This window comes from Bacillus rossius, chromosome 12 (genome assembly GCF_032445375.1).
Source record: "Bacillus rossius redtenbacheri isolate Brsri chromosome 12, Brsri_v3, whole genome shotgun sequence".
Lineage (NCBI taxonomy): Eukaryota > Metazoa > Arthropoda > Insecta > Phasmatodea > Bacillidae > Bacillus > Bacillus rossius.
The window spans coordinates 53359497-53384714 of NC_086339.1; the positions used below are offsets into that span (position 1 = coordinate 53359497).

Sequence of the window (25218 nt, forward strand, 5' to 3'; positions counted from 1 at the left end):
AACTAAAATGATGGTGTTTCTTTAGCAATAAGTAGGTACTGGAAAAATTCGCGGTTTCGATGACCTTCAGTATAGAGTACACAGTTCTCAGTATACTCGGAAAAATAACGCCTGTTCATTCATTGGCTGCTGACTTGTGAGTCGTCTCAACTGGTTTGCCCTTGATACGATACTTCTTTGGTTGAGTGTTTCCCATTGGTCCATAGTCGTCCAGACGAACATTGAACATATAACAAAAGCAGCTTTAAGGTATATGTATTTGGGTTCTAGCGTATCGCGAAATGAATCAGCGAATTTTTTCCGGTCTCTAGCAATAACGTAGATACCGGAAAAATTCGCGGATTCATTTCACGATATGCTAGAATCCAAAGAACTGTAGGCCTTTATATTGCTTCTGTGATTGGCTTACAGTTTATCTGAAGGACTTTGAGCCAGTGGAAAACCTTCAACCAAAAAAGTATCGAATCGCAAGCGTCCCAGTCGACAGGTGTCACGAGTCAATAGCCAATGAGCAGGTGGCATTTGCCTGACTATGTAGGGGGTTGAGGAGTCTATCCTAGAGGTCATCGAAAGCGCGAATATTTCCGGTCCCTAGCAATAAAGCTGTGAAGGCGTCTGAGTGTGTCACTTGTCGACGCAGCATCCAGGCCACTGACCTCCCCCCGATGCACTCCCAGGCCGCCAGGCTCAGTGCGAGGCTAGCAAGCCGCAGTCAGGCCACTGTCCTCCCCCCGATGCACTCCCAGGCCGCCAGGCTCAGTGCGAGGCTAGCAAGCCGCAGTCAGGCCACTGTCCTCCCCCCGATGCACTCCCAGGCCGCCAGGCTCAGTGCGAGGCTAGCAAGCCGCAGTCAGGCCACTGTCCTCCCCTCGATGCACTCCCAGGCCGCCAGGCTCAGTGCGAGGCTAGCAAGCCGCAGTCAGGCCACTGTCCTCCCCCCGATGCACTACCAGGCCGCCAGGCTCAGTGCGAGGCTAGCAAGCCGCAGTCAGGCCACTGACCTCCCCCCGATGCACTCCCAGGCCGCCAGGCTCAGTGCAAGGCTAGCAAGCCGCAGTCAGGCCACTGACCTCCCCCCGATGCACTCCCAGGCCACCAGGCTCAGTGCGAGGCTAGCAAGCCGCAGTCAGGCCACTGACCTCCCCCCGATGCACTCCCAGGCCACCAAGCTCAGTGCGAGGCTAGCAAGCCGCAGTCAGGCCACTGAACTCCCCCCGATGCACTCCCAGGCCTCCAGGCTCAGTGCGAGGCTAGCAAGCCGCAGTCAGGCCACTGTCCTCCCCCCGATGCACTCCCAGGCCGCCAGGCTCAGTGCGAGGCTAGCAAGCCGCAGTCAGGCCACTGACCTCCCCCCGATGCACTCCCAGGCCGCCAGGCTCAGTGCGAGGCTAGCAAGCCGCAGTCAGGCCACTGAAATCCCCCCGATGCACTCCCAGGCCTCCAGGCTCAGTGCGAGGCTAGCAAGCCGCAGTCAGGCCACTGTCCTCCCCCCGATGCACTCCCAGGCCGCCAGGCTCAGTGCGAGGCTAGCAAGCCGCAGTCAGGCCACTGTCCTCCCCCCGATGCACTCCCAGGCCGCCAGGCTCAGTGCGAGGCTAGCAAACAGCAGTCAGGCCACTGTCCTACCCCCGATGCACTCTCAGGCCGCCAGGCTCAGTGCGAGGCTAGCAAGCCGCAGTCAGAACACTAGCCTCCCCCCGATGCACTCCCAGGCCGCCAGGCTCAGTGCGAGGCTAGCAAGCCGCAGTCAGGCCACTGACCTCCCCCCGATGCACTCCCAGGCCGCCAGGCTCAGTGCGAGGCTAGCAAGTCGCAGTCAGGCCACTGACCTCCCCCCGATGCACTCCCAGGCCGCCAGGCTCAGTGCGAGGCTAGCAAGCCGCAGTCAGGTCACTAGCCTCCCCCCGATGCACTCCCATGCCACCAGGCTCAGTGCGAGGCTAGCAAGCCGCAGTCAGGCCACTGTCCTCCCTCCGATGCACTCCCTGGCCGCCAGGCTCAGTGTGAGGCTAGAAAGCCGCAGTCAGGCCACTGTCCACCCCCGATGCACTCCCAGGCCGCCAGGCTCAGTGCGAGGCTAGCAAGCCGCAGTCAGGCCACTGACCTCCCCCAAATGCACTCCCAGGCCGCCAGGCTCAGTGCGAGGCTAGCAAGCCGCAGTCAGGCCACAAACCTCCCCCCGATGCACTCCCAGGCCGCCAGGCTCAGTGCGAGGCTATCAAGCCGCAGTCAGGCCACTAGCCTCCCCCCGATGCACTCCCAGGCCGCCAGCCTCAGTGCGAGGCTAGCAAGCCGCAGTCAGGCCACTGTCCTCCCCCCGATGCACTCTCAGGCCGCCAGGCTCAGTGCAAGGATAGCAAGCCGCCGTCAGGCCACTAGCCTCCCCCCGATGCACTCCCAGGCCGCCAGGCTCAGTGCGAGGCTAGCAAGCCGCAGTCAGGCCACTGACCTCCCCCCGATGCACTCCCAGGCCGCCAGGCTCAGTGCGAGGCTAGCAAGCCGCAGTCAGGCCACTGTGTTCCCCCCAATGCACTCCCAGGCCGCCAGGCTCAGTGCGAGGCTAGCAAGCCGCAGTCAGGCCACTGACCTCCCCCCGATGCACTCCCAGGCCGCCAGGCTCAGTGCGAGGCTAGCAAGCCGCAGTCAGGCCACTGTCCTCCCCCCAATGCACTCCCAGGCCGCCAGGCTCAGTGCGAGGCTAGCAAGCCGCAGTCAGGCCACTGACCTCCCCCCGATGCACTCCCAGGCCGCCAGGCTCAGTGCGAGGCTAGCAAGCCGCAGTCAGGCCACTGTCCTCCCCCCAATGCACTCCCAGGCCGCCAGGCTCAGTGCGAGGCTAGCAAGCCGCAGTCAGGCCACTGACCTCCCCCCGATGCACTCCCAGGCCGCCAGGCTCAGTGCGAGGCTAGCAAGCCGCAGTCAGGCCACTGTCCTCCCCCCAATGCACTCCCAGGCCGCCAGGCTCAGTGCGAGGCTAGCAAGCCGCAGTCAGGCCACTGACCTCCCCCCGATGCACTAACAGGCCGCCAGGCTCAGTGCGAGGCTAGCAAGTCGCAGTCAGGCCACTGACCTCCCCCCGATGCACTCCCAGGCCGCCAGGCTCAGTGCGAGGCTAGCAAGCCGCAGTCAGGTCACTAGCCTCCCCCCGATGCACTCCCATGCCACCAGGCTCAGTGCGAGGCTAGCAAGCCGCAGTCAGGCCACTGTCCTCCCCCCGATGCACTCCCAGGCCGCCAGGCTCAGTGCGAGGCTAGCAAGCCGCAGTCAGGCCACTAGCCTCCCCCCGATGCACTCCCAGGCCGCCAGGCTCAGTGCGAGGCTAGCAAGCCGCAGTCAGGCCACTGTCCTCCCCCCGATGCACTCCCAGGCCGCCAGGCTCAGTGCGAGGCTAGCAAGCCGCAGTCAGGCCACTGTCCTCCCCCCGATGCACTCCCAGGCCGCCAGGCTCAGTGCGAGGCTAGCAATCCGCAGTCTGGCCACTGACCTCCCCCCGATGCACTCCCCGGCCGCCAGGCTCAGTGCGAGGCTAGCAAGCCGCAGTCAGGCCACTGACCTCCCCCCGATGCACTCCCAGGCCGCCAGGCTCAGTGCGAGGCTAGCAAGCCGCAGTCAGGCCACTGTCCTCCCCCCGATGCACTCCCAGGCCGCCAGGCTCAGTGCGAGGCTAGCAAGCCGCAGTCAGGCCACTGTCCTCCCCCCGATGCACTCCCAGGCCGCCAGGCTCAGTGCGAGGCTAGCAAGCCGCAGTCAGGCCACTGTCCTCCCCCCAATGCACTCCCAGGCCGCCAGGCTCAGTGCGAGGCTAGCAAGCCGCAGTCAGGCCACTGACCTCCCCCCGATGCACTCCCCGGCCGCCAGGCTCAGTGCGAGGCTAGCAAGCCGCAGTCAGGCCACTGTCCTCCCCTCGATGCACTCCCCGGCCGCCAGGCTCAGTGCGAGGCTAGCAAGCCACAGTCAGGCCACTGACCTCCCCCCGATGCACTCCCCGGCCGCCATGCTCAGTGCGAGGCTAGCAAGCAGCAGTCAGGCCACTGACCTCCCCCCAATGCACTCCCAGGCGGCCAGGCTCAGTGCGAGGCTAGCAAGCCGCAGTCAGGCCACTGTCCTCCCCCCGATGCACTCCCAGGCCGCCAGGCTCAGTGCGAGGCTAGCAAGCCGCAGTCAGGCCACTGTCCTCCCCCCGATGCACTCCCCGGCCGCCAGGCTCAGTGCGAGGCTAGCAAGCCGCAGTCAGGCCACTGTCCTCCCCCCGATGCACTCTCAGGCCGCCAGGCTCAGTGCGAGGCTAGCAAGCCGCAGTCAGGCCACTGTCCTCCCCCCGATGCACTCCCAGGCCGCCAGGCTCAGTGCGAGGCTAGCAAGCCGCAGTCAGGCCACTGTCCTCCCCCCGATGCACTCCCAGGCCGCCAGGCTCAGTGCGAGGCTAGCAAGCCGCAGTCAGGCCACTGTCCTCCCCCCGATGCACTCCCAGGCCGCCAGGCTCAGTGCGAGGCTAGCAAGCCGCAGTCAGGCCACTGACCTCCCACCGATGCACTCCCAGGCCGCCAGGCTCAGTGCGAGGCTAGCAAGCCGCAGTCAGGCCACTGTCCTCCCCCCGATGCACTCCCAGGCCGCCAGGCTCAGTGCGAGGCTAGCAAGCCGCAGTCAGGCCACTGACCTCCCCCCGATGCACTCCCAGGCCGCCAGGCTCAGTGCGAGGCTAGCAAGCCGCAGTCAGGCCACTAACCTCCCACCGATGCACTCCCAGGCCGCCAGGCTCAGTGCGAGGCTAGCAAGCCGCAGTCAGGCCACTGTCCTCCCCCCAATGCACTCCCAGGCCGCCAGGCTCAGTGCGAGGCTAGCAAGCCGCAGTCAGGCCACTGTCCTCCCACCGATGCACTCCCAGGCCGCCAGGCTCAGTGCGAGGCTAGCAAGCCGCAGTCAGGCCACTGTCCTCCCCCCGATGCACTCCCAGGCCGCCAGGCTCAGTGCGAGGCTAGCAAGCCGCAGTCAGGCCACTGACCTCCCACCGATGCACTCCCAGGCCGCCAGGCTCAGTGCGAGGCTAGCAAGCCGCAGTCAGGCCACTGTCCTCCCCCCGATGCACTCCCAGGCCGCCAGGCTCAGTGCGAGGCTAGCAAGCCGCAGTCAGGCCACTGTCCTCCCCCCGATGCACTCCCAGGCCGCCAGGCTCAGTGCGAGGCTAGCAAGCCGCAGTCAGGCCACTGTCCTCCCCCCGATGCACTCCCAGGCCGCCAGGCTCAGTGCGAGGCTAGCAAGCCGCAGTCAGGCCACTGACCTCCCCCCGATGCACTCCCTGGCCGCCAGGCTCAGTGCGAGGCTAGCAAGCCGCAGTCAGGCCACTGTCCTCCCCCCGATGCACTCCCAGGCCGCCAGGCTCAGTGCGAGGCTAGCAAGCCGCAGTCAGGCCACTGACCTCCCCCCGATGCACTCCCTGGCCGCCAGGCTCAGTGCGAGGCTAGCAAGCCGCAGTCAGGCCACTGTCCTCCCCCCGATGCACTCCCAGGCCGCCAGGCTCAGTGCGAGGCTAGCAAGCTGTAGTCAGGCCACTGACCTCCCCCCGATGCACTCCCAGGCCGCCAGGCTCAGTGCGAGGCTAGCAAGCTGCAGTCAGGCCACTGACCTCCCCCCGATGCACTCCCAGGCCGCCAGGCTCAGTGCTAGGCTAGCAAGCCGCAGTCAGGCCACTGACCTCCCCACGATGCACTCCCAGGCCACCAAGCTCAGTGCGAGGCTAGCAAGCCGCAGTCAGGCCACTGAACTCCCCCCGATGCACTCCCAGGCCTCCAGGCTCAGTGCGAGGCTAGCAAGCCGCAGTCAGGCCACTGTCCTCCCCCCGATGCACTCCCAGGCCGCCAGGCTCAGTGCGAGGCTAGCAAGCCGCAGTCAGGCCACTGACCTCCCCCCGATGCACTCCCAGGCCGCCAGGCTCAGTGCGAGGCTAGCAAGCCGCAGTCAGGCCACTGAAATCCCCCCGATGCACTCCCAGGCCTCCAGGCTCAGTGCGAGGCTAGCAAGCCGCAGTCAGGCCACTGTCCTCCCCCCGATGCACTCCCAGGCCGCCAGGCTCAGTGCGAGGCTAGCAAGCCGCAGTCAGGCCACTGTCCTCCCCCCGATGCACTCCCAGGCCGCCAGGCTCAGTGCGAGGCTAGCAAACCGCAGTCAGGCCACTGTCCTACCCCCGATGCACTCTCAGGCCGCCAGGCTCAGTGCGAGGCTAGCAAGCCGCAGTCAGGCCACTAGCCTCCCCCCGATGCACTCCCAGGCCGCCAGGCTCAGTGCGAGGCTAGCAAGCCGCAGTCAGGCCACTGACCTCCCCCCGATGCACTCCCAGGCCGCCAGGCTCAGTGCGAGGCTAGCAAGTCGCAGTCAGGCCACTGACCTCCCTTCGATGCACTCCCAGGCCGCCAGGCTCAGTGCGAGGCTAGCAAGCCGCAGTCAGGTCACTAGCCTCCCCCCGATGCACTCCCATGCCACCAGGCTCAGTGCGAGGCTAGCAAGCCGCAGTCAGGCCACTGTCCTCCCCCCGATGCACTCCCAGGCCGCCAGGCTCAGTGCGAGGCTAGCAAGCCGCAGTCAGGTCACTAGCCTCCCCCCGATGCACTCCCATGCAACCAGGCTCAGTGCGAGGCTAGCAAGCCGCAGTCAGGCCACTGTCCTCCCTCCGATGCACTCCCTGGCCGCCAGGCTCAGTGTGAGGCTAGAAAGCCGCAGTCAGGCCACTGTCCACCCCCGATGCACTCCCAGGCCGCCAGGCTCAGTGCGAGGCTAGCAAGCCGCAGTCAGGCCACTGACCTCCCCCAAATGCACTCCCAGGCCGCCAGGCTCAGTGCGAGGCTAGCAAGCCGCAGTCAGGCCACAAACCTCCCCCCGATGCACTCCCAGGCTGCCAGGCTCAGTGCGAGGCTAGCAAGCCGCAGTCAGGCCACTAGCCTCCCCCCGATGCACTCCCAGGCCGCCAGCCTCAGTGCGAGGCTAGCAAGCCGCAGTCAGGCCACTGTCCTCCCCCCGATGCACTCTCAGGCCGCCAGGCTCAGTGCAAGGATAGCAAGCCGCAGTCAGGCCACTAGCCTCCCCCCGATGCACTCCCAGGCCGCCAGGCTCAGTGCGAGGCTAGCAAGCCGCAGTCAGGCCACTGACCTCCCCCCGATGCACTCCCAGGCCGCCAGGCTCAGTGCGAGGCTAGCAAGCCGCAGTCAGGCCACTGTGTTCCCCCCAATGCACTCCCAGGCCGCCAGGCTCAGTGCGAGGCTAGCAAGCCGCAGTCAGGCCACTGACCTCCCCCCGATGCACTCCCAGGCCGCCAGGCTCAGTGCGAGGCTAGCAAGCCGCAGTCAGGCCACTGTCCTCCCCCCAATGCACTCCCAGGCCGCCAGGCTCAGTGCGAGGCTAGCAAGCCGCAGTCAGGCCACTGACCTCCCCCCGATGCACTCCCAGGCCGCCAGGCTCAGTGCGAGGCTAGCAAGCCGCAGTCAGGCCACTGTCCTCCCCCCGATGCACTCCCAGGCCGCCAGGCTCAGTGCGAGGCTAGCAAGCCGCAGTCAGGCCACTGACCTCCCCCCGATGCACTGCCAGGCCGCCAGGCTCAGTGCGAGGCTAGCAAGCCGCAGTCAGGCCACTGTCCTCCCCCCAATGCACTCCCAGGCCGCCAGGCTCAGTGCGAGGCTAGCAAGCCGCAGTCAGGCCACTGACCTCCCCCCGATGCACTAACAGGCCGCCAGGCTCAGTGCGAGGCTAGCAAGTCGCAGTCAGGCCACTGTCCTCCCCCCGATGCACTCCCAGGCCGCCAGGCTCAGTGCGAGGCTAGCAAGCCGCAGTCAGGTCACTAGCCTCCCCCCGATGCACTCCCATGCCACCAGGCTCAGTGCGAGGCTAGCAAGCCGCAGTCAGGCCACTGTCCTCCCCCCGATGCACTCCCAGGCCGCCAGGCTCAGTGCGAGGCTAGCAAGCCGCAGTCAGGCCACTAGCCTCCCCCCGATGCACTCCCAGGCCGCCAGGCTCAGTGCGAGGCTAGCAAGCCGCAGTCAGGCCACTGTCCTCCCCCCGATGCACTCCCAGGCCGCCAGGCTCAGTGCGAGGCTAGCAAGCCGCAGTCAGGCCACTGTCCTCCCCCCGATGCACTCCCAGGCCGCCAGGCTCAGTGCGAGGCTAGCAAGCCGCAGTCTGGCCACTGACCTCCCCCCGATGCACTCCCCGGCCGCCAGGCTCAGTGCGAGGCTAGCAAGCCGCAGTCAGGCCACTGACCTCCCCCCGATGCACTCCCAGGCCGCCAGGCTCAGTGCGAGGCTAGCAAGCCGCAGTCAGGCCACTGTCCTCCCCCCGATGCACTCCCAGGCCGCCAGGCTCAGTGCGAGGCTAGCAAGCCGCAGTCAGGCCACTGTCCTCCCCCCGATGCACTCCCAGGCCGCCAGGCTCAGTGCGAGGCTAGCAAGCCGCAGTCAGGCCACTGTCCTCCTCCCAATGCACTCCCAGGCCGCCAGGCTCAGTGCGAGGCTAGCAAGCCGCAGTCAGGCCACTGACCTCCCCCCGATGCACTCCCCGGCCGCCAGGCTCAGTGCGAGGCTAGCAAGCCGCAGTCAGGCCACTGTCCTCCCCTCGATGCACTCCCCGGCCACCAGGCTCAGTGCGAGGCTAGCAAGCCGCAGTCAGGCCACTGACCTCCCCCCGATGCACTCCCCGGCCGCCAGGCTCAGTGCGAGGCTAGCAAGCCGCAGTCAGGCCACTGACCTCCCCCCAATGCACTCCCAGGCGGCCAGGCTCAGTGCGAGGCTAGCAAGCCGCAGTCAGGCCACTGTCCTCCCCCCGATGCACTCCCAGGCCGCCAGGCTCAGTGCGAGGCTAGCAAGCCGCAGTCGGGCCACTGTCCTCCCCCCGATGCACTCCCCGGCCGCCAGGCTCAGTGCGAGGCTAGCAAGCCGCAGTCAGGCCACTGTCCTCCCCCCGATGCACTCTCAGGCCGCCAGGCTCAGTGCGAGGCTAGCAAGCCGCAGTCAGGCCACTGTCCTCCCCCCGATGCACTCCCAGGCCGCCAGGCTCAGTGCGAGGCTAGCAAGCCGCAGTCAGGCCACTGACCTCCCACCGATGCACTCCCAGGCCGCCAGGCTCAGTGCGAGGCTAGCAAGCCGCAGTCAGGCCACTGTCCTCCCCCCGATGCACTCCCAGGCCGCCAGGCTCAGTGCGAGGCTAGCAAGCCGCAGTCAGGCCACTGACCTCCCCCCGATGCACTCCCAGGCCGCCAGGCTCAGTGCGAGGCTAGCAAGCCGCAGTCAGGCCACTGACCTCCCACCGATGCACTCCCAGGCCGCCAGGCTCAGTGCGAGGCTAGCAAGCCGCAGTCAGGCCACTGTCCTCCCCCCGATGCACTCCCAGGCCGCCAGGCTCAGTGCGAGGCTAGCAAGCCGCAGTCAGGCCACTGTCCTCCCACCGATGCACTCCCAGGCCGCCAGGCTCAGTGCGAGGCTAGCAAGCCGCAGTCAGGCCACTGTCCTCCCCCCGATGCACTCCCAGGCCGCCAGGCTCAGTGCGAGGCTAGCAAGCCGCAGTCAGGCCACTGACCTCCCACCGATGCACTCCCAGGCCGCCAGGCTCAGTGCGAGGCTAGCAAGCCGCAGTCAGGCCACTGTCCTCCCCCCGATGCACTCCCAGGCCGCCAGGCTCAGTGCGAGGCTAGCAAGCCGCAGTCAGGCCACTGTCCTCCCCCCGATGCACTCCCAGGCCGCCAGGCTCAGTGCGAGGCTAGCAAGCCGCAGTCAGGCCACTGTCCTCCCCCCGATGCACTCCCAGGCCGCCAGGCTCAGTGCGAGGCTAGCAAGCCGCAGTCAGGCCACTGACCTCCTTCCGATGCACTCCCTGGCCGCCAGGCTCAGTGCGAGGCTAGCAAGCCGCAGTCAGGCCACTGTCCTCCCCCCGATGCACTCCCAGGCCGCCAGGCTCAGTGCGAGGCTAGCAAGCCGCAGTCAGGCCACTGACCTCCCCCCGATGCACTCCCTGGCCGCCAGGCTCAGTGCGAGGCTAGCAAGCCGCAGTCAGGCCACTGTCCTCCCCCCGATGCACTCCCAGGCCGCCAGGCTCAGTGCGAGGCTAGCAAGCTGTAGTCAGGCCACTGACCTCCCCCCGATGCACTCCCAGGCCGCCAGGCTCAGTGCGAGGCTAGCAAGCTGCAGTCAGGCCACTGACCTCCCCCCGATGCACTCCCAGGCCGCCAGGCTCAGTGCGAGGCTAGCAAGCCGCAGTCAGGCCACTGACCTCCCCCCGATGCACTCCCTGGCCGCCAGGCTCAGTGCGAGGCTAGCAAGCTGTAGTCAGGCCACTGACCTCCCCCCGATGCACTCCCAGGCCGCCAGGCTCAGTGCGAGGCTAGCAAGCTGCAGTCAGGCCACTGACCTCCCCCCGATGCACTCCCAGGCCGCCAGGCTCAGTGCGAGGCTAGCAAGCCGCAGTCAGGCCACTGACCTCCCCCCGATGCACTCCCTGGCCGCCAGGCTCAGTGCGAGGCTAGCAAGCCGCAGTCAGGCCACTGTCCTCCCCCCGATGCACTCCCAGGCCGCCAGGCTCAGTGCGAGGCTAGCAAGCCGCAGTCAGGCCACTGACCTCCCCCCGATGCACTCCCTGGCCGCCAGGCTCAGTGCGAGGCTAGCAAGCCGCAGTCAGGCCACTGTCCTCCCCCCGATGCACTCCCAGGCCGCCAGGCTCAGTGCGAGGCTAGCAAGCTGTAGTCAGGCCACTGACCTCCCCCCGATGCACTCCCTGGCCGCCAGGCTCAGTGCGAGGCTAGCAAGCCGCAGTCAGGCCACTGACCTCCCCCCGATGCACTCCCAGGCCGCCAGGCTCAGTGCGAGGCTAGCAAGCTGTAGTCAGGCCACTGTCCTCCCCCCGATGCACTCCCTGGCCGCCAGGCTCAGTGCGAGGCTAGCAAGCTGTAGTCAGGCCACTGACCTCCCCCCGATGCACTCCCAGGCCGCCAGGCTCAGTGCGAGGCTAGCAAGCTGCAGTCAGGCCACTGACCTCCCCCCGATGCACTCCCAGGCCGCCAGGCTCAGTGCGAGGCTAGCAAGCCGCAGTCAGGCCACTGTCCTCCCCCCGATGCACTCCCAGGCCGCCAGGCTCAGTGCGAGGCTAGCAAGGTGTAGTCAGGCCACTGACCTCCCCCCGATGCACTCCCAGGCCGCCAGGCTCAGTGCGAGGCTAGCAAGCTGTAGTCAGGCCACTGACCTCCCCCCGATGCACTCCCAGGCCGCCAGGCTCAGTGCGAGGCTAGCAAGCCGCAGTCAGGCCACTGACCTCCCCCCGATGCACTCCCAGGCCGCCAGGCTCAGTGCGAGGCTAGCAAGCTGCAGTCAGGCCACTGACCTCCCCCCGATGAACTCCCAGGCCGCCAGGCTCAGTGCGAGGCTAGCAAGCCGCAGTCAGGCCACTGACCTCCCCCCGATGCACTCCCAGGCCGCCAGGCTCAGTGCGAGGCTAGCAAGCCGCAGTCAGGCCACTGTCCTCCCCCCGATGCACTCCCAGGCCGCCAGGCTCAGTGCGAGGCTAGCAAGCCGCAGTCAGGCCACTGTCCTCCCCCCGATGCACTCCCAGGCCGCCAGGCTCAGTGCGAGGCTAGCAAGCCGCAGTCAGGCCCCTGACCTCCCCCCGATGCACTCCCAGGCCGCCAGGCTCAGTGCGAGGCTAGCAAGCCGTAGTCAGGCCACTGTCCTCCCCCCGATGCACTCCCAGGCCGCCAGGCTCAGTGCGAGGCTAGCAAGCTGTAGTCAGGCCACTGACCTCCCCCCGATGCACTCCCAGGCCGCCAGGCTCAGTGCGAGGCTAGCAAGCCGCAGTCAGGCCACTGACCTCCCCCCGATGCACTCCCAGGCCGCCAGGCTCAGTGCGAGGCTAGCAAGCCGCAGTCAGGCCACTGTCCTCCCCCCGATGCACTCCCAGGCCGCCAGGCTCAGTGCGAAGCTAGCAAGCCGCAGTCAGGCCACTGACCTCCCCCCGATGCACTCCCAGGCCGCCAGGCTCAGTGCGAGGCTAGCAAGCCGCAGTCAGGCCACTGACCTCCCCCCGATGCACTCCCAGGCCGCCAGGCTCAGTGCGAGGCTAGCAAGCTGTAGTCAGGCCACTGACCTCCCCCCGATGCACTCCCAGGCCGCCAGGCTCAGTGCGAGGCTAGCAAGCCGCAGTCAGGCCACTGTCCTCCCCCCGATGCACTCCCAGGCCGCCAGGCTCAGTGCGAGGCTAGCATGCCGCAGTCAGGCCCCTAGCTAGCAGTCACGTGGAGATAATACTTCGTCGCTAAGAGACGAGCGGGAGTCATGAAGCCTCAGAGGTCCTGTGCTCGAGTCTCTGCTGGAGCGGTGATACATCCGTGTTCAGGGCAGTGCAGTGTTAAGCGATCAAAGGTCAAGGGCGAGAATCAAGAACCCCTCCCCCTCCCCCCCTTTCTCAAAATCCAACTCCTGCCATACCCCTTACCTTCCAGTGGAAACACTGGTGGTGTCGGACTACGAAGAATGGCCCCCTTACATTTGGTGCCGTTACATTATATCAATTCCAATGGTTAAAAATTTGAAGTAGTGACACATTTACTTTAACTACGGAGCTAAATTATATTTTTCTTGTCCAAAACTCGCAATGTTTTTGTTATTAAAATGAAATTTATGAATTAAATTCCAAGACAGTATATGAAGTTCTCAGAAATTCGCGGTGATATCGTGCGCCAAATGTAGTTATTAGGTTTTGAAGCAGTTCTATACTGACTTACGTTATAGCTATATGCCTATCATTGTAATATGTGTGCTTAACAATTTGTCTATAACCTTAACGTTAACTTTATTTATTACCTGTTTAATCAGTCATTAATAGAAAGTAAAGAATCATACCCCAGCCTTAATACCTGCTATTAAAGCGTAGTATGATATCGCATAGTTAAGATAAGCATTATGTCTGTATCCTCTCTTTCAAATTTTAGCAATGCTATTTTACAGAAATTACACTATATATTTAAAAGCATAATTAAATGTAAAATAAAGAAATTTTGCAAGTTATAAGCATAGCATTTTATGCAATGAAATGTATGTACAACTTTTACGGTAGTAATAATAGCAGCTAACACTTAAAAATGAGCAACAACAAATAGTTTCATTGTGTTCATATTTATATGATTAAATAGATTATAATTTATACCGCGTAGGGTAATATTTAAAAAAGAAAGATAACTATTGTTTAGTCATAATGTTTTAATGTATGTTAACGAAGGTCATATATTAGTTTATATTATTTCCTATCTTATTACGCATATACCAAATAACCATTTATTACAAATTACAAAAGGTAACTCGAAAATTCAAGATTTTTATAAACAATACACTAAATAAAAATATTTAATAAAGCATTTTTTAATTCGCTAATTTAAACGACATATGCGTTTGTTAAAATTTGTTCATACTAAAGTTGTAGTTTCAATATTTCATTCCAAACACCTCAATCGCATTTAAATACGTAGGTACAAATGAGGGGGAATATGTCAAGTTTATGTTCAGCCAAGTGCATACTCCCTGAAACACATTTTCGACATTGGCCAACTAAGCCGCTCAAATTTGGGGCCACAGGTTTGTTACTGAGCAGATTATGGATGCGATCTACTTATATAATCATTGGGCTGTAGAAGCACGGGCGTAAAGGTTTTGTCTTATGTGTCGGGCCGCTGTGTTTCATTGCTAGGTTTTTAAAACCTGAAGAACACAATGATTTGTACTGTAAACATCCCAGTATTCTTGAAATGCTTCAATTTAAATGCCGTTACTTTATTTGTCAAATTTGTTTTCGAAATTTTAACACTATATAATAATTAGAATTATTATTGTCATTAAAATATAAAAAATAAAACCTTTCTTCTAAAAGTCATAACACATGTAGAATGTGAATAGGGATAAACGCTATCTCGCGCTGCTTCCCTGGAGGATTGGATGTGTGTCCAGCTATCAGATGAACAGTTAAAGTGAAAGGCGTGCATGAGAAGGAAAACAGTAACAAAATTAAATTTAGTGAAAGTATGCACTCTCATTTGCAACCTGCATTTAGGTGTATCAAAGGATTAATATAGTAATAATAAGTTGTCTGAATGAAATGAACATGAAAGCAAATAAGACTGGTTTGTAGCTCGTATTTACTGATTCATGGGTAGATTTTAAATCCAGTGTTAAGTTAACAAAAACAACTAATAACAAAGTTAATTAGGTTTAAAAAAGTATGTTTAATGCAAAAGAAAACTGGCCAGTAACAAAATGTTTTAAATAATTACGAGTCTACATAATCCTACGGATAACAATAGAGTCAAATTTATAATTACTTGTCTTTTAAATATTTTATAATATTGATAATAAAATCCATATTTTTATGCCTTTTGGCCCATTGTATTCGATTTCTTTTCCTCCAGAACGAAGAAACTGACAAAGATCTTTTATTTCTCTTATGACTGCGGTAAGTCCTTTTTCTCGTGCCCATTGCGAATAACCCTACAATTTGCACGAGACAGTGTTGCCACTTACAGTGACTTCGAACTGCAAAATATCGATAATGTGGCATCGCTGTATGTGCGTATGCTCAGCAGAGCTGGTCTTGCACTGCGCTCTGTTGGCGCTACAAACAACTATGCGCTAACCTAATAGTATACGAGGAAACGCTTGTTTTCGGTTATTCAGTGCGTCTATTGCTCTGATTAAAATTGTTGTCAGACCAAAGTCAAGAGGTGACATTTTTCTTTAGATAAGGCACAGAATCATCCAAATGTATTCATTAAAACGTCTTAAAATGAAATATGTTTTAGAAGTAATTTTTCATGTCAAACATTTAAAATTTTATTTTTAAGACAACTTATCGAAAGAAATCGAATTTTGATATTTTATGTAGCTGATAAAAATATCTGAACATATTTTAAAAATAAAATTCTCTATTTGTTTATTTTAATTACACATAGAGACCTGTTATCACCGAAGATACTAAATATTTAAAAAAAAATTATTTCGAACATTTCAAAATGATTTTATAAAAATCTTATCGCTAAAAATTGGTTGGACTTTCCTCTTTATCCGATATAATTCGAAGTATCTATAACTTCAGTTATGCTGGCTTAATTTTTGATCAAATAACATGCCGATTCGCAAAAATCCTTAACTATGGCCTTTAAGGTGAGCTATACCTTTCAAATGATTATTTTGTTTTTATGTCGCCTAAACAATTTTTTCTAGAAGAAGGTTTTTTAAATTTTTTTAGCTTTGGAATCTTTTAAAAAATTTGATCCTTTTTTATTATGGCCATATTTGTTATCTGTCAAATACTTTTTTGGAGCATACAAATAAGCAAAGAGAAGCAAACGGACTAAAAAAACTGATAGACGTTTTAAGTTTGAATTCGATGCTACTTGTTTCTTTATAATTTATTTGGGGCATATTCCTGTGAAACATATTTTACTTTATGCAACTTAAAGGCGGAAGTACAAGAATTATTTTGACTGATCATAGCAGACATGAAGCTTAATTAAGGAAGCGATCGATGTCAACCAAAAGGTACGAGTAACCTAGACATTCATTACGTACATTCTCTTCCGATGTTTAGTAACAAACCACGTCTTATCACGCACTGGGCAAACACGCGTGTGCCATTGTTTGCATTGTGTTACTGTTAACACAACTTCTTGATGTTCCCAGCGCAGATTGTAGGGTACACAAGTGAGATTACTTAATAAAATTTCCCTATTCATTAAAAAATTATATTCAGTCCATGTTTGTAACGGGAATAGATTTTCTATAATAATTAAAATGAACTCCCTTTTTAGTGCAATTTTAAGTCAATTATAAACAATACCTTCACAATTTCTGTCGTTGTGAAAGTTAATTAATTCTTCATCTATTTTATTTCTAAGTTAGGAACTATCTGTGTATATTTTGAGTTTAAGTAGGTTTAGATTATTACCTATCTTATTACGTATGCACCAGATAACCATTTATTATAACTACAAAAGAAAAGTCGGTAAAGTTATTAAGCACTTTTTCTATACAACAATGAATAAATATAATACATTAAAAACGTTTATTAAAGTTTGCTAATGCAAACGACATTTGAGATTAATTCTGACACTTACACAAATGTTTTCATAATAAATTTACTAAGTATAAAGTTATGGTTCCAAGTACGACATTCCAAACACCTAATTGCATTTAAATACGTAGGTAAGTAGGGCCGGGCCACTGTGTTTCTTTTCTGAGTTTTAAAACCTGAAGAACATCAGAATTTGTTCTGTAACCATTTAAGTATTCTTGAAATACTAGCATTGAGAATATCTTGAAATTTATTCGAACTTTTGGCCCACTTCTGTGATTGTCCAAAGTGTCGTGTGGGACTCTGAACCAATGAGAAGCTTCCAACATTAGCATTATCCCGTTTCATGCAGCCCAGCTAAGACTTCTCTCAATGTAGCAAACAACGAGAAGCGGACATTTTCTTAGTCTTGCAGAAAATGAGGGAAAACGTACGTATGGACAGTTGCATTACAGTTCATCTGTACTTTTTTTAATTCATTTTTAATGTTATCTTTATGAAAATTACTTTTTATTGTGTCACATCACTTATTCAAACATTTCCTCACTTGAAACATTATTTATTTAATTTTATGCAGTTGTAAACAGATATTGTATATGTTTTGCAGTATTCTTAATTGGCCCACGTTCATGAGGTAGTCTGAACCAGTGGGAGTTGCAAGCTTGCAGATGTCCGTGCCAGCCAGAGGGTTGCATGCGACATACAGAGCGGGCTGGCCTGCCTTCTCATTACACCTCTAAAGTAGGTGAAATCATAATCCAGCACATGTAAAGTACTCGATGGAATCACTTTAAAGTACACTGAACCTGAGCAGAAAACCAGCCTACGGATGTATAAAGTTCAACAAAACATTTGTGTAGTGTATATACCAGAGTCGAACCCATTTACCACGCTGCGAAAGCTGACACTATGTAAATTATAAACTGTAAAAATCTCACCACGAGCCACCACCCAGCATGTACCCAATATTCTTGTTAGGAATCAGTGATGGCGTGAGTAACTTGGACGAGAGTCGCTTGCCAAGTATGTTGGATCCCATCGAAGCAAACACCAGGTTATCCACTAGTTTGGATAATTGGTCAACCTTATTATTTTTAATATCGGTACAGTAGTGAACAATGATGCATGGCATGTTATGATTTTAAGACCATAAAATTCTCGGAAGTAGGTATATTAATTTTATCTCGAGAGTTTGAAAAATATTTCACACAAAATAATTCTACTAGCTTTGCTCTAATGCTATGAGATTACCTGTGCCAGCTTCGTTGCATATTCATCACACGAGCCTACATACATTATAGGCTTAACACTCGCATATATATATATATATATATATATGGAAGCCAGTTGCTGCTCATAACCGATTCGCTTAAAAAATTTAAAGCATGTAGAAGACATATTCAGGTAAAAATTTTGTTTTATGTCCTACAGCATAATTGTAAAAATGAGTATCTACAAACGATACCAAACGTCCGTTACAGACATAACGAGTTAGGAGAACTAAATAAATTTATTTAATGCATTTTTTTAAATCAAACATTTACACACCGTAAATTTTTACACTTGCATATATAATTCATATACAGTTTAAAAACTACGCCACTTTAGGTTTTTTTTTTTAATTTTTTGTTAAGTCACATATTTTGCTACCGAGGCAAGTGGATGCACGTTTAGAAAAATACAATAAATTTATGAACTTATCAACGAAGATAGCATATTCAATAAACAAATCTTATTAGAATATTTCATTCAAAAATTATTCGAAGTTCGTTTTAGAATGAAAAAAAAAATACAACTATTTCTTACATATCCCGATAAAACTGTTCAGGAATGTCACGCCTTAGAGCCAGCATGTGTTGATGTCAGGTCCTTATCTTTACAAAATTTTAATGTTTCAATAAAATTTTCGTGTAACTTGTACACCGCACTTCTCACACAGAAATAAATGGTCAAGTTTGCATCTACAGTTATGATTTTCATGGATTCGTGTACTTTGTCATCGTTCAAAACTTTTACCGCAGTAGCGACATTAATACAACAACGAACCATCATATTCCTATTATAAAGCTGTAGTTTTCGATGACATCGCCCCCACTGAAGACATAATAGCAGCTGATTTCAATAAGTCTATAGATTCCTCATTATATGATGATACAGTTGTTATAGATGTTAAAAATCCTTCGCCATAACCATCAATTACTTGAGGTACAACTTGCAAATGAACGTTGCTTCTACATTGTCTAGTGAAATTACTTTTCTGTGTGAAATTCACACCACATTTGTCACATGAACATGTTGCACCACAGTCGGGCCAGGTGTAACCCGGTGCTGCGCTGTGTGCGTAGACTCGCCCGCGAGATGGGTCGCCTCGGCGCCAAGGTGAAGAGCTGCGTGTCGGGCAACCTGCTGACCTTCCTGACGCTGGTGGCCACCGTGGGCGGCACCGTGTTCGGCCTGGCCCTGCGCGCCAGCCGCGACGGCGACTGGACCAACCGCGAGATCATGTACGTGGCCTACCCGGGCGAGATCTTCCTGCAGATGCTCAAGGGCCTGATCCTGCCGCTGATCGTGTCCTCCATCGTGGCGGCCATCGGCTCGCTGGACCTCAGTCTGTCGGGGCGCATCGGCCTGCGCGCCATCCTGTACTACGCGGCGACCACCGTCACCGCCGTGCTCACCGGCATCTTCCTGACGGCGGTGATCCGGCCCGGCGAGGGCGGCACTGCGGGCATGGCCGTCAACTCCACGCGCAAGACCACCACGGCGGACACGCTGCTCGACCTGGTCAGGTGAGCCCTGACTTCCCCTCTACCCACCGTAGCTACCGTTCCCCCGTGTTACCTGCGCGCGACGATACACGTTACCCTCAAGTAGCTACCTTTCCAGTCTTACCTGCACGCGACTATACACATTACCCTCCCGTAGCTACCTTTCCAGTCTTACCTGCGCGCGACAATACACGTTACCCTCCCGTAGCTACCGTTCCCCCGTGTTACCTGCGCGCGACGATACACATTACCCTCCCGTAACTACTGTTCCCCCGTGTTACCTGCGCGCGACTATACACATTACCCTCCCGTAGCTACCTTTCCAGTCTTACCTGCGCGCGACAATACACATTACCCTCCCGTAGCTACCGTTCCCCCGTGTTACCTGCGCGCGACGATACACATTACCCTCCCGTAACTACTGTTCCCCCGTGTTACCTGCGCGCGACAATACACATTACCCTCCCGTAGCTACCGTTCCCCCGTGTTACCTGCGCGCGACGATACACGTTACCCTCAAGTAACTACCTTTCCAGTCTTACCTGCGCGCGACTATACACATTACCCTCCCGTAGCTACCTTTCCAGTCTTACCTGCGCGCGACAATACACGTTACCCTCCCGTAGCTACCGTTCCCCCGTGTTACCTGCGCGCGACGATACACATTACCCTCCCGTAACTACTGTTCCCCCGTGTTACCTGCGCGCGACTATACACATTACCCTCCCGTAGCTACCTTTCCAGTCTTACCTGCGCGCGACAATACACATTACCCTCCCGTAGCTACCGTTCCCCCGTGTTACCTGCGCGCGACGATACACATTACCCTCCCGTAACTACTGTTCCCCCGTGTTACCTGCGCGCAACAATACACATTACCCTCCCGTAGCTACCTTTCCAGTCTTACCTGCGCGCGACAATACACATTACCCTCCCGTAGCTACCGTTCCCCCGTCTTACCTGCGCGCAACAATACACATTACCCTCTCGTAGCTACCTTTCCAGTCTTACCTGCGCGCGACAATACACGTTACCCTCCCGTAGCTACCTTTCCAGTCTTACCTGCGCGCGACAATACACGTTACCCTCCCGTAGCTACCTTTCCAGTCTTACCTGCGCGCGACAATACACGTTACCCTCCCGCAGCTACCTTTCCAGTCTTACCTGCGCGCGACGATACACATTACCCTCCCATAACTACCGTTCCCCCGTGTTACCTGCGCGCAACAATACACGTTACCCTCCCGTAGCTACCTTTCCAGTCTTACCTGCGCGCGACAATACACGTTACCCTCCCGTAGCTACCTTTCCAGTCTTACCTGCGCGCGACAATACACGTTACCCTCCCGTAGCTACCGTTACAGTCTTACCTGCGCTCGATGATACACATTACCCTCCCGTAGCTACCTTTCCAGTCTTACCTGCGCGCGACAATACACGTTACCCTTCCGTAGCTACCTTTCCAGTCTTACCTGCGCGCGACGATACACATTACCCTCCCGTAGCTACCTTTCCAGTCTTACCTGCGCGCGACGATACACATTACCCTCCCGTAGCTACCTTTCCAGTCTTACCTGCGCGCGACAATACACATTACCCTCCCGTAGCTACCTTTCCAGTCTTACCTGCGCGCGACGATACACATTACCCTCCCGTAGCTACCTTTCCAGTCTTACCTGCGCGCGACGATACACATTACCCTCCCGTAGCTACCTTTCCAGTCTTACCTGCGCGCGACGATACACGTTACCCTCCCGTAGCTACCTTTCTAGTCTTACCTGCGCGCGACAATACACATTACCCTCCCGTAGCTACCTTTCCAGTCTTACCTGCGCGCGACGATACACATTACCCTCCCATAACTACCGTTCTCCGTGTTACCTGCGCGCGACAATACACGTTACCCTCCCGTAGCTACCTTTCCAGTCTTACTTGCGCGCGACGATACACATTACCCTCCCGTAGCTACCGACAGCTTTCCAATATTACATGCGCACAACACTACACATCACAACAAATTAAATTCATTAAATGTTTCATTAACTTTTCAATAGTTTAAAAAAAGTTACGCTTCAATGAAACACCACATGATACATAAACCATGCGCCAATATTCGTAACTCAGTATTAAATCGAAAAAAAAAGTAGCCATGTGTTGTACAAAGATACAATATTTTATTCATTGCAGTTTTACAAATTAGTTCTTTGCAACTCATTTGCAAATGGAATCTTTCGTAAATGTTCAGAATATGTTTGTTTTTTTTTGTGCACGTTGATGTTGGACTACATTGATCTTGTCAACTCTCAGCCAGTTTTAAACAAGGAGATAAAGTGGTCACCGAATCTATTGAATCCTGCCGAAGAACGTGACCTTGTTATCGAACATAAACACTCTAAGACTTTATATATATGTATATACATATAGTATAGCTAGGCCCGTCCGGTGCCAGGTGTATTAGTGAGGATGAAGTTTTTCGGCCACCATCTTGCATTGTGACGTCACGGCGAATATATTAGATGACCTTGACCTCGAAATTAGCCACACATGACTCAAAATGTCCAGTCATCCAGCGAAAAATTAAACCAAAATATATCAAAAAATTAGAAAAATTAATATTTTCCCTATTTTGAGGGAAAAATTACCGCTTTGATGGAAAATTTACCGTTTTATTCCTAAAAATATGCAGATAGGCCTCTTGTAAATTCTAAACAACCCTAAAAGACTTTGATCCTAAAAATAACTAAAATCCCTCAAAGCTGCTAGAGAGTTCTGAAAGCAAGCAACCTTAAGCCGCCGAGTTCACGATCTTGACCTTGATAGTAAATATGAATTGTTTAATTTTTGACCAAAATATTACCAAAAAAATTTCCAAAACAAATAAAAAATTTACGTCAAATGTTTAGATACTTAAAAGGACTTAGGTCTTCGGTTCGATTCCCGACGATAGTAAACATATAATTTAAATATAAAAGATAAATATAATCTTAGTTACATAAAATTTAAATTAAGTTTTAATAAAAAATTGTTAACATCACACCTGCCATCTTGGATTCTAGAAACGTTGCACATTTTGTTACCTCCGCCATCTTAAAGATCAATAATTTTTATGCTAGCAAATCTGAGCAAAAATTAAAAATAATAACATTTAAAATAAAAAATTCCGCCATATTGAATTAAGACATCAACGTTTTACATTTTATTATGGTCACCGTCTTGGATTATAGAGATGTTGCACTCTTAGTTACGCCCACCATCGTGGAGTGTATGATTTCATCGTTGCAAGTTTCGTTACGGCCACCATCTTAGATTCTAGAACGTTGCAATTTTCGTTACAGCTGCCATTTTGAAAATCCGTATTTTTTAAAGTATTGATAAAGTGATTGTACAGCTAGTAAAAAAAAGACAGATTAGTAAGATACATTTTTAACAACAAAATGGCTCCATTTATTATAAATTTGCACGTAGCGATGAAACCTCATCCAAAATATTAAATGTATTGGGCAACATTTATCCTTTTAGGGCAAGTTTATCTAGCAACATGCGAAAGCTTTAACGCTGACATAGTCACCAGGACACTAAGCATATTAAGAGTAGTCCAGACATAGATAAATGTCGTCATCAAAGAGACGAGGTGTGTTACAACCATGTATATATATAGTTATATAAACAAATATAAATACGACTATGGCTACATGACCCTGGGAATCTGACGTTAGTGCACTTCGCAGTGCGCCTCATTAAACGCCAGTACAACCAAGTTGAGGCCAGGTTACGCTAGGCGACTGAGACAGTCGAGCCACAGCAAACAATCATTAAAACTGTAGCTCCTGCTCTGCGCTGGAAGTCCAGTCAGTAGACGTCGCACGCCCCACTCTCGGGTCTCACGATGAAGTCCCTTGCGCCGCGCAGTGCGACCCTACTTCAGGTCTCCGCGCATGCGCAGTGCGCATGACACGCACGTGCCTTAAACCACACCGGAATACTCGCCTAAGACACCACATCACGCACTCACTATCGTACATATTCTGGTACCCCTTTCCCTACTGTGGTGGGGCACACAAAACACTAAATAAAATAGCATAAAAATCTTATAAAAATATTGCAGTAAAAATACGAATACTTTTATATTACAAATAAGCTCAGTTTTAAATTTTTAGTAATCAACTTAAATTACAATAAAAGGTAAATATGTATTAAACGGATTAGCGCCAAAAAAAAATCGTACAAATATGAAATAACTTTCATTATATGCTATCTTACGTACTCTCTTCAGAACCGCCTGCGGAGATAAAAAATTCCAATTACTTTAGGAGATATCGAATTTTTTAATCTTCATTTTTTGGCGATTTTTTTTAAAAAAAAATTTAAAAATCCGAAAATACCTTTATTCTGTGCTCTTAAACTTCCTCTTTTCATTAAACCCGGCTGAGATAAGAAATTCCAAATACTTTTGGAGATATCGAATTTTTTAATTTTCATCCTGTGCACTCGTGCGGCGAGAACGGTTGCTTGTTTACAAGTATCATTTTTTTTTTTTTTTTGCGATGTTCCCGAATGGAGAAACCTAAGATGCACATAGAGTTCTGCCATTCCCGATTGCACCCGAACAATTCACCTTCGGCCAACCTCGGGTTTATTTATTAATATTTCTCTGTTTATTTTAATGTAGCTATACTAACCTAACTAACCATCCAAATGGTTTTAAAGTGTTTTAATGTAGCTAACCTATCCGACCACTTTTAATATTTCAATTCATTTTTCCTGCGTAAAAATAAATAAATCCCGAGGTTGGCCGAAGGTGAATATTCGGGTGTAATCGGGAATGGCAGAACTTTATGTGGATCTTAAGGACTCTCACGTAAACGAATACATCATGTAAAAAGAAACTTACGTGAGTTTATTCTGTTCATCCTTTTTCCCGGTTTGTTAGGTCAGGTCAGCTACATTATAAATACTTTAAAACTAAACAACCAATAAAATTAATTTTATTATTTTTAATGTCTGTTCAGTTTCAAAGTATTTATAATGTAGCTGACCTGACCTAATCTACCTTTGTCCCATTTTGTTAGGTCAGGTCAGTTACATTATAAATACTTAAAACTATACAACATGTAAAATAAATTGATATTATTTTTAATTTCGGTTTATTTTGAAGTATTTATAATGTAACTAACCTTACCTAATGGAAAATTTATGTTATTTAGACATTCACGCGCACACGGCAAAATATAAAATGGCGACGGTCAAATTATTACACACGTCTGGTATAGCAAAATAAGAACGGCCATATCTCCAAAAGTATTTGGAATTTTTTATCTCCGTAGGCGGTTCTGAAAAGAGGACGTAATATAGCATATAATGAAAGTTAATTCATATTTGTAAGATTTTTTTTGGCGCTAATCCGTACAATACATATTTACCCAATAAAAATATGACATACAAAAATCTATGAATAAAGAGTGTAAATTCAAAAAAAAATCGGTAAAATACCAGATTGGAGGCGTGCCAACCGCCTTAGCCTAATAAAAAATAAATGAGTAGGCAAAAAAAAATTAATTCGGACCTCAGCTTAGAAATACTTATAACCAAAATGTAAACACTTAATCTAAACTTGAATATGGGGGAAAGCCACAAATGAGCAACAAAATTCTCAAAAAAAAACAGCATAGGCGTAAGAAAAGACAGCACAGGAGAGGAAAGCAACACATACGCAGCAAGAAAAAAAATCACGCGAGACTAAATATCTTAAACGCGAGCACATCAAATAAAAATTGGTTGTCTGTAAAGTCGGTTTACGGACGATAGTTTAACGTGACAACGTCATAACAAAACATTGATGAAATTATTGATCCAGAAGAAAAGGAAATATCATATTCGGCCTGAGACTGAGCCGTAATAGGTTTTTGCAACCAAACCATTTAGGCATTAAAAATATTATATTCTTTGAAGAAGAATTTTTTTTTAATTTTTCTATCTTTTGTATGATAAAATCTACCTCTGCATACTTTTATGAATAAAATTGAATAATTTTTTATTGAATTATCACTATTTTGTATGGATACAAAGAAGGAGTGAAATGAAATCTACAATTTAATTAATAAATTTACTTTTATTTGCATCCATTAATTTAAATATATTTATTACTTTTGAAGTGTCGCGCGCCCCGTATTTATTTTTACAAGTACAAGGATTCGACCCATCAACCTTCGAATTGGTAGTCAGCGATGCTAACCGCAAGGCCACAAGGCCATATTTGGAAACAATTGTTTCAGATGTTATATATATAAAAATTTTGTTTTGTGTTGTGGAAGTTTTAAAACGTATTTGAATATTCAACATTACTTTTAAATAACCGTACCGATTGTGCTGA

General features: G+C 52.0%; 1 protein-coding gene across 2 annotated transcripts in view; it reads left to right on the top strand.

The window, feature by feature from the left end:
• Positions 1-25218, top strand: part of LOC134537944 (excitatory amino acid transporter 1-like) — a 528042-nt gene that overhangs the window by 442284 nt on the left and 60540 nt on the right. For both annotated transcript variants that reach the window (XM_063378937.1, XM_063378938.1), the window contains exon 2: positions 18426-18869. In XM_063378937.1, the coding sequence (XP_063235007.1) occupies positions 18439-18869 (431 nt within the window). In that variant the 5' untranslated portion in view covers positions 18426-18438. The remainder of the gene's footprint in view (positions 1-18425; positions 18870-25218) is intronic.